General features: G+C 31.0%; 1 protein-coding gene across 1 annotated transcript; it reads left to right on the top strand.

Moving 5' to 3' along the window:
- The first annotated feature begins 1,449 nt into the window (after positions 1-1,449).
- Positions 1,450-2,530, top strand: LOC112283927 (heavy metal-associated isoprenylated plant protein 28). Its single transcript, XM_024523335.3, has one exon. It carries the CDS (start codon positions 1,647-1,649, stop codon positions 2,175-2,177), a length of 531 nt encoding a protein of 176 aa, XP_024379103.1. The 5' UTR covers positions 1,450-1,646; the 3' UTR covers positions 2,178-2,530.
- Positions 2,531-10,359: the final 7,829 nt, after the last annotated feature.

Raw genomic sequence — 10,359 nt, 5'->3', positions numbered from 1 at the left:
TCAAAAGTGTAGAATCTATTAAAAATGAAAAGAAGACAAACTAACTTATGAAAAGAATTTGTTTAAAGCTCTTGTAAAGATTAAGAGAATAATTAGTGAGATTTTTTTATTAGAAATCTCAGATTAATTCTAAAGAAAAAAAAAATAAAGCACCATCTAAGAGATAAAAGAACCACCATTATCAATAACAACAGATATATAAAATAATGTCCCAATCTGAATAATTGAGCAAATTTTAATAGTAGATGTTGAAAACTAAGACCTTTAATTTTAACTTCAAATTAACTATATTAATAAATATGTAGTGAAGGCCCTTGATCTTAGAAAAAGCTATTGTTAAATTAAAAAGATCTTAAAGAGGTATAAAGAATTAAAAAAAAAAAAAAAAAAAAAAAAAAAATCTGAAAGAATGTTTTGAAGGCAAAAGAATTAATAGAAAAATTAGAATCTGCATAATGAAGCAAATTATTAGTAGACTAATTAATAAATATCTTAGAACATATAATTGTAGCAAAGACTATTTTCAATTCCAATTGTATGGTTATACAAAATAAAAAATAAAAAAAACTTTTTTCAAGTACAAGAAGCATATTAAGAACAAGTTTGAGTTAAGAAAATTGAAGCAATAGTTATTTAACTAAAAATAATAAAAATAAAAATAAAAAGACTTGGCAACAAATAATGAAAAGTCAACCAACAACTACAAAATAGAATGGTTCACTCATTCATACTCATTCATTCAGGCCAGTCTAGATGATGGTGTAGAGGGAGGGAGGGAGGGAGGGAGGGAGGGAGAGGGAGTATAATCAATTAATTAATTACCCAGGGTCAGTGGGATTGATTAGATTAGATTACAATAGTCATTGTCTCTCTTTCACTCCTGCCTTCCTTCGTTATCTGGCTTGATGATATTGTTGTTGTTGTTGTTGCAGCAGCTTTCCCAAAACATGGTGATGAGCAGTTCAAGGTTGCGGGAAATATTATTTCCTGGTTTTGCGAAGAAGAAGAAGATGAAGAAGATTCTGCCTGGCGGATAAACTGCAACTGGAGGTGAATAGAACTGGAGTGTGATATTTTTTACTCATCGGGTGTTCCAAGCTGTGCATGTTGTTGTTAGTGGTGTTGTTGGTGAGTAGTATATGATTCAGTCGCCGTTGGGGAATGATTTCGCCACAGATGCTCGAGCTGGGACTGATTATTCTCTCACCTCGAACGGCGATGAGGAGCCTTATGGCGAAACGCAAGTGAATCAGATGAAATGTAACAAGAGACCTTTGATTCCCCAGGTCGGAAACCTTTAAAATACTGTGTGGACAAGTTTGTTGCTGCCACGTTCTGAACCACATCACACGCTTTCACTGCACAATATTAAATTTTCTGTATGTGGTCCCTCCTGGATGGAGACTTGGAAGCCTTCTTAACCGTGATTGATTCGTCTCTTCCAATCTTCAATTCTCATTCAGAACAGCACCATTCTCTGTGCTTATTTTTATTTTTATTTTTTGTGGTTGAGCTCTTTATGCCACACTGTCCCCCTGTGCTTGAAAACCTCAACCGGGTTACGATCACGACTGAAGCGAAGTGTAACCCAAATTGTTTTGGCTTTGACTAGAAGTTGCCACTTCGAGGTGTGTGGGAAATCAGTCATGGACATGACCGAGTTTTTCTTTTCTGCCAACAAACCGTCCTCGTACATGGTCCTAAACGAATCCGGCCGCGCGTACTACAATCGGCGGCCTCACGTGGTGGAGCTTCTGGTGGCCATGTGCTGCAACAAATGCGAGGAGAAGATCCAAGAGATCATGCTGGACATTGAAGGCGTCACCGGAGTGACGGTGAATCCCATTACACAACGAGTCACGGTGTCCGGTTATGTGGACGCGTTGAGAATACTGAAGAGAGCTCGAAAGGTCGACAAACATTCGCAGTTGTTGTTGTTGTTGCCGGAGGCTTCATCGCCGAGGAAACATCATCACCGAAGTGGGTACAGGCCCTCATCTTACGAGATCTCCTGCAGTTTGAAGCACCGGCCTCCAGTTCACCCAACCTCATACAATCGCTACAAACCTGCCCGTGCTGGCCATGACGTGCACGCGCCACGCTTTGAGGGTTCCGTCAGCCCTGTGATCACGAATCCCTGCTACGTCAAGTACTTCGAACCGAATTACTTGCACTGAGAAAACAAAACAAATGCAAAAAAACAAAAACAAAAACACGGCACTTCGATGATGAGGTTTGATGATTCCCCGGGCTATTGTTCAAGCCTCGTTGTACATAGAGCAATCAGTAGAAGTATTGTATAGAATTTGTGCAGTGTTGTTGTTGTTGGTGTCGAGGCTTCGAGTGAACTACATTTTTTTCGCGAAAGCTGCAGCCTCGTCGTTCAGAAAAATCCAGTCCACACATTGTCTAGAGCAATACAGTTACAAAACGAAATGCGAGCGGTGTATTGATTGAGTTTGAGCTCGTTGACATTGTCATGAAGGAGTTCCAAGTGAATGTAAATATGAGTATATTTCTAGTCTATACTTCCCGTCACTGTGTTCTTCTCTTTAATGGTTAAAATCCTTGGATGGGGCTTCAAAAGAGCAATGAATTTTGCAGAAGTTATGTCGATGTCTGCTTCATTCGTTGAGCCTAGAACTGGTTTTCAGATGCACAATGTGTATGAATCTGTTCCACACAGCGCATTTACTCGTTCCTTCAACATGGTTTATGTTCATGCCTGTATGTGTTTTCTGAGTGTGTGGAATGTGCATATAAGTAGTATTTTGTGAAGAAAACCATCACAGAGGTCGGATATTCGCACTGATATCGCATGCAGCATTTCACAACACAAATTGTGAAGGCTACAAATTGTGAACACATTCACTCATTCGGTTGTAGTATGCACTCACAAATATACTTTCTACAACGCAGGTTTGAAAATGAATGTCATCGAGAAGGGTAGCCAGAATCACGTTTCACATTTTTTTCTCTAAAATTATCGGTTGCTATTTATATTCCGTGAGTGAGTTGTGGTTTGGAGATGAGGGTATTATTATTAGTATTAAAGGAGCATCTGATACTGATTTTAAAATTGTGTTGATCTATTAGATGGGTATATATATATATATATATATATATATATATATTATTTATGATCTGCTGACTGAGTTATTAAGATATTGGGACCAAAACCTGCAAGGAACTCAGTTCTTGTACTTTGAAAATCCAGATACACGTATACTTAATTTTTTCATCAGATCTAGGAACTATTATTTTTCACACAACCATTTGTACACAACTTATTGGTGGAGGACAAACTATTTGACGTTGATTAAAAATAAAAAAATAAAAAAAGCAAATAATCATAGAAATCACAATGCTCCTTTAGTATCGACTCCAATTCTAATTAGGCAATCCAATGCACAACAAACCCTTCTTGTTAGTTGACAGATACATTCATCATTTTGTATATTCTCCCCAAGTGGAACAATTCATTATGCAATTACATCACGCCATGTCAACTCCACACAGAACCTCTTATTTCAATGAAAAAAAACTAAAAACTAAAAACAAATGTTGATATAAACAAAATACAGAGAATGATGTCTGAACTGAGCAATAAATCATCTTCTTCTCTTTCTTTCTTCTTCTTCTTCTTCTTCTTCTTCTTCTTATTATTATTATTCCACTATTTAGCCATTTACCTATAGATTTTGCTATTTAGCCATAAAAATGAGTAAACTTGAACAAAGATATTATGAGCCATGTGGATGGTTGCATGCGGCAATGCCATGGGAACATTGGTGGGTGGGTTTTTGGTGAGACCCAAATCTCAATTGCACAAGTAGACAACAATTTTGCAAAAGCCAAAGAAACAGATTTTTTTGTTTCATAAAAATGAGATTCTGTGAGCCTTGTCGACTCATTCAAGCATCAACAACAACGATGATGTGGGAGATTTTCATAGGCATCCATTTTTTAGGCTCCTTTGGCAAAAGAATACTCCTTGTTCTTGTCCTCATTCTTGTCCTCTTGTGCGGCTGAGTTGGGTGGTCAAAAATTGACCCATTGTTGTCATGGCCGTGTGATATTCATACACTCTCTACACATAATTGCACTGTGTCCATGCTTTTGAGGAGAACCAAGAAAATGTGTCTTTGTTTGAGGGCTGACACTGGTTGCAGGTCATGGTCAATCACCCGAAGCAGTGAGCTTAAGAAAACAAACAAACAAAAAAAACAAAACAAAACAAAACAAAAAAATGAAAAATCTAAAAAGTAAATCTAAACAAAAGATCCAAAAAAAATGATAAAACAAATAGACAAGTAGACAAATAGACAGAGAGATAATGTACAAACATGTAGAGTTGTACACCTTCGGGAGGGAGTTTTTTTTTTTTATTTTTTTTTTAATATAATTGTTTTTTTTTTTTTGAGTAGTTTATTAATGATTTTAGAAATTTTATAGATAAAATGAAATCCATCTCTTGGAGGAGTAGTTGAATAAGCACTAATACTACTTAAGTTGTTGAAGTATTTACCAAAGTGCAATGTGGGGAGAGAGGTTGTGTAAAGATAACAGTCTAGAGACTGCAATAAAATGCAGAGTATTTTTAAAATTTTAATACAAGTAGCTGAAAGCTGAGTTGCACTCTAAGTTTTAGAAAATTCATTTGCAAATTAGCAAAGGCTATCAAAGTCAATAATTTTGTGAACCTTTAGTGATGATTTTCAAGTACTTTTGTGAGCATATTCTTTATTGTTTGCTTTGATGGAAAAAATTTCAACCATATCTATCCATCTATATATATATATATATATATATATTTTAATACTTTGAAAATTTGAATGTCATTTACTATTCATGTATGTGTATGTATTGTTTTCATGGAATTTTTTTTCATGCATGTATTATTTGCTCCAAATGGTGACATCATTGGTTTTATTTCATACCAATTCACTTATAGTGCAACATTTAGTAATAAAAAATTTAAAGCAAAAATAAACAACAATAATTGAGACAGAAATTATTAATAATAACCTTAAAGAAAATTTAGGTTTTTCGTTATTTGTTTGTTTTTTTTTTTTTTTCTTAAAATTGCAAAATTGCAAAATTATCTTTAAAACTGGTTCATTTTCCAAAAAAAAAATGTTAAATAATAATAGATATCTTGAATGATAAAAAAATTAAGTTCATTCTATGTAAAACTAAATTACTAAACTTTATATAATATATATAAGAAGTTGAATTTTTTTAAAATGGCTTTTTATTTTTATACTCATTCTTAATTAAGACAAGACTATAATTATTTTGAAAGTACCTTTTAAAAATAAATTCCAGAATTCACTTACAATAAATAAAACTTATAATCATTTTGAAAGTACCTATTAAAAATAAATTCCAGAATTCACTAACAATAAAATAAAACTTATAGATAGGTTCTACAATATTACCTCTACTAAGTTATAGGGTTGATTCACACTGCACAACATAACTTGTAGGAGGTTAAAACTTATGTAGGCCATGACATCATCAATTTGCTCAAAATGTGTTTTATATGTAAACTTGCCATTTGCCTAGTGCATTCCTCCCCAACATACCTAACATCTTACCATCATCGCATATAAGTCACAAAAAGCACATCAACATGTATCTTTCAAGTCTTGAAAAATTCATAAAGAAAGCATTCTCACTCATCTTCTTAAACCAAAATGTTTGACTAGGGTACCATATCAATATCGTGTTTTACCAATGTACAATAATTGTAGATCTGCAAATAAAATAATGCACAACCTTTGATCTTGCAAACAACATTTTTTGAGTATGCCAAAATTCAATTTAATGTTGTGAAAGCACCCTCACAAATTAGCATTAGCAAGATTCTAAAGAAATGTGATAAGTACATAGCAATAGATAATAATCAACTTTAAGCAAAGTTTCAAAGGATGGTTCATTTTCCAAAACTCAAGGAGGTACTTGCTTTGTAGATTTTCCAATGTCAAGCTTGAAATATGATGCTATTATTTGAACTCATTAAGAAGTGATGTTCATAGTTTGTAGAGATGCTTACAATCCTTGAAGATAAAATCAAATTTTCAAATAGCTAGTTTGAGAAGTTTTTTTCTTGTCACAAGTTGAAGGTTATTAAAATACATGGAGAGGCAAGCTCAATTGATCAAGCTAGTATCAATATAACAATGTCTACTTTACACATTCAAATTTCAAGTTATATTTTGTACAATATTTATAATATAGATGAAACAAGAGTATTTTATAATATGATACAAGATTAAACCATTGCTTAACAAAGAATTGTCAACTACAACAAAATAAATAAATAAATAAATAAAAACACAAAGATCACCATTGCATTTATAGCAAATGCCAATAGAATCCACAAGTTGTTTCCTTTTTTTATTAGCCATGCCTACAAGCCTTGTTACTTCAACCACTATACAAACAAATAATTGGACTTTTATTAATGTTCCAATAAAAAAAACATAGATGATTAGGATTTTTTTCTTTTCAAGAATGGTTGAAAAAATTCAATAAAGAGATAGAAAGGGCATGTTGGCAGATCCTTCTTCCAATAGACAATGAACCATCGCATATTACAAATAATTGTATGACTCCAAACATTGATATCTATATGCTTCTTCTAAATACCACATCAAAGATTCAATTAATAAATGCTGGAATTATTGCAGCATTTCAACGGTACTATCAACACTTCTATTTGCAAAATATACTTAACCAAGATAAGCAAAATGAGCTCAAATTATAGAAGATTGATCAACTAATAGACAATGTATTGGTGCCTTGTAGCTTGAAAAAAACTATCTCCAACAGTAATAAAAAATTGCTTCAAGTATATTGGACTGTTTGAGCAAGCACTCAAAGTTGCAAAAATTAACAATCAAAGAAGAGATAGTGGGCATATTTCAGGGTCTTTTATTACATAATTCAATGTAAGTCAAAAACCTACTCAATTCAATGAAAGAGAATAATGCACATGTTGAATAAGACAATCATAAGATTATTCAGCTTGTTCATCATCAATAAGTAAAAAAAAAGCAAAGATGTTGAAAATATCCTCAAGAAAAAATTAGTGTCCATGTCAGTCATATTAAAGAAAAAAAACTTAAAAGTCACAATATATAGCATCAAAAAAATTATATACAAAGATAGTATGGAATAAGATAACTCTCACTTCCAACATCTATTACTTATAAGTAGTAGTTGTTGTCTTAAAAGACAACTTCTACACTTTAACTTTTATACATATAGTCCTTAGATCCTCTCGCATCTTATTAATCAAAAAAGTATCATATACCAAATATTAATTACTCTTATTTAGTCTTTGAATATTTTTTAATTCATACTTTATTTTCTTGACTTTGAGTCTTGGTCCTTGATCTTGTCTTATTTCCATAGGATGTCTTTTTTCACATATCAAGAATCAATCCTTTGACTATTAGTAACTTATTTAAGATAATTTTTTATATAAAATATTTTTTTTTGTTTTTTTTATTTTAATACTCCTACTTTGTTATTTATCAAAGGCTTTCAATCTTATTGCCTCTGTCAACATGTAATATCTATTCTTTATTAATGCCTTTGACAAGAAATCAACATGTATGTCTTTTGTTGCATAATACTTCATATCAATTACTTCCATTTCAATCTTTTTTCTTGTGAAGTGATGTCAAATGTTAATGTATTTGGTCCTTAAATAATGCTTTGGATTCTTTGCAAAAGTCAAACATCCTTGATTGTTACACTCTATTGGAGTTGCTTCCATTTGCACTACTCTAATATCTTCAAAAAGTTATTTTAGCCATATTACCTCTATTGTATCATGGCTTGCTGTCATATACTTTGCTTCTATTATTAACCTTGTAATTCTTGGTTTTTTCTTGCAATTCTATAAAATAACTCTCATTCTAACAAAGAATATATATTAAGTTGTTGACCTTCTATTATTTGCATCTCTAACCCAAGTTGCATCGTAATAACCATACAAAGTAATATTATCACCTCTTAAGCACAATTTAATATGCAAAGTGCTTTTTAAATATTTCATGATTTTTTTGATGGTTGCTCAATGAATTTGTTCTACCTTTGATATGTATTGACTCACAATACTTATTGCATATGCAAGCTCCATTCTTATTCCAACTATTATGTACATAAGTGAGTCTACTTCTCTTTTATATCAAAAACCTTGCATCTGACTAGATTCCTTATCTATAATCTTTATCAACTTCAAATTAATTTCCAAAGGTGTTCCAATAAGCTTGCACTCTTTCATATTGAATTGTTTCAATACGTCTTTAATGTACTTACTTTGCTCATTTTAATAGTCTTTTTAATACAATCTCTTATAAAATCTATTCCTAAACAATAATAAAGCTCTTCCAAATCACTCATCTCATAATCTTTTTCTAACTTTGCTTTTAATCAATCTATCATCTTCAAGGTATCAGTTAAGATGATCAAATCATCAATATAAAAGATGAAAATCAATATGAGCTCATTTGATTGCATTACATACATAGAATGATTAGCCTCATTCTTTACAAACCTTTCATTTACAAAGAATATATCAGTACATTAGTACCATGTCTTTAGTAATTGTTTGAGTTCATATAAAGATTTTTTTAACTTAAAAAAAAGATCTTGTTTTCTTTTTTCAACAAATCCTTGAAGATAATCCATGTATATATTTTTTTTCAAATTTTTATTTAAGAAAGCCTTTTTTACATCCATTTAATGAATTTCTAAGTCCATTTTTGTTCTAATTGCCACAATGATTTTAATGGTAGTAAATTTGGCTACAGAAGCAAATATCTCATTAAAATCAATACCAATAACTTGTGAGTAGCTTTTAGCAACCATTATAATGTTGTATCTTATAATATTACCTAATATATTCTTTTTGGTTTTAAATATCTATTTACAACCAATTGAAGATCAATTTGGTGGAAGTTGAGTCAATTTCCATATTCTATTTTCCATAGGTGATTTATACTCTTTTTCTATAGCATTTTCCTACTTAATAGAATTTGTGGACTTCATTGTATCATATAAACTCAATGGATCAATAAAAAAAATATAATATTAACATGTTATTTACTTACTTGAAAAAAGATGTGGTTCTTCTACTATTTACCAAGTTGTTTTTTAATTCTTAAAGGATATTTTTTTTACTTGATGAAGATTCATCTTCATACATTCCAAGGCCTCTAACAAGCTTCTTCTCTCTTAAAACTTATTTTTTTGCATTCAAAGATTGATACTCCTCCTCATCATCATCATCATCATTTTTAATATCTTGATTTTCTTAATTGTTAGTTCTAACAATTGTAGATAAACTTTTATCTACTTGCTTTAGCTCTTCATCTTGATTTATATTTCCACCATCCTCATTATTATCTTCTTATTCTTTCTTTTCTAGAATTAAAGATGTATCTATAAACAAACCATTACTCCTACTTGGATATATCTCCAAATATCCACAAGTATTCTTATGCTGCAAAACTTCTATATTATGACTCTTAATGATCTTTTGGTTTTTAAACATATTAGCTTATATACCTTGGTACCTTCATAATATCTAAAAAATACATATTTTGTATTTTTTTCCATCAAGTTTGAACATCATAAAATTAAATATCTTTATATAAATAATGCATCTAAAAACATAAAGTTGCTTGCAATTCCAAGCTTCTTATGGAATCATTGATATGAATGTACTTATAGGGCACTTATTCCTTGTATACACTATTGTAACCATAGTTTTTTTTCAATATTCATATTCAAGATTTTGTGCATGAAGCATATTATTTGCCATCTCTATAATAATGCAATTAATTCTTTTAGCAACTTTAATTTGTTTTGGAATATAAAGAGCAAGGGTTTGTCTTGCAATGCCTTGAATCTTCAATAATTCATCAAAATATTTTGACATGTACTCACTTCTATTGTCGATGTGTAATATATTAATCTTCTACTTATATTGCTTTTCTAAAAGTACTTTAAAATCCTTAAACCTTTAGAAATATTTGTTCTTAGCTTTAAGGATATAAATCTATACCTTTTTTAAGAAATAATTAATAAATATAAAAAAATATCTTTCTCTTCCAATTGATGGCATGCCCATTGATCTACAAACATCAAAATGTACAATTTCTAATAATTTGCTAGCATGTATTGTAATTCCACTTAGAAATAAAGATTTTTTTTTTTTTTTTTTTTTTTTTAATTTGCCTTGGATACAACCTTTACGAGCAAGTGTTATGGTATTGTAATTAAATTAACCAAGATCTAAGCTACTTACCATAGATTAGAGATCATTCATTCTTTTGGCAT

The sequence above is a fragment of the Physcomitrium patens genome, chromosome 6 (assembly GCF_059467195.1).
Source record: "Physcomitrium patens ecotype Gransden chromosome 6, ASM5946719v1, whole genome shotgun sequence".
NCBI classification, from domain to species: Eukaryota; Viridiplantae; Streptophyta; class Bryopsida; order Funariales; family Funariaceae; genus Physcomitrium; species Physcomitrium patens.
The sequence above is the reverse complement of the archived record's forward strand: the minus strand, read 5'-3'. Positions and strand labels throughout refer to the sequence as shown.

Excerpts from the sequence above, each read along its gene's own strand:
- LOC112283927 (XM_024523335.3), top strand. The coding sequence starts at position 1,647 with ATGGACATGACCGAGTTTTTCTTTTCTGCCAACAAACCGTCCTCGTAC.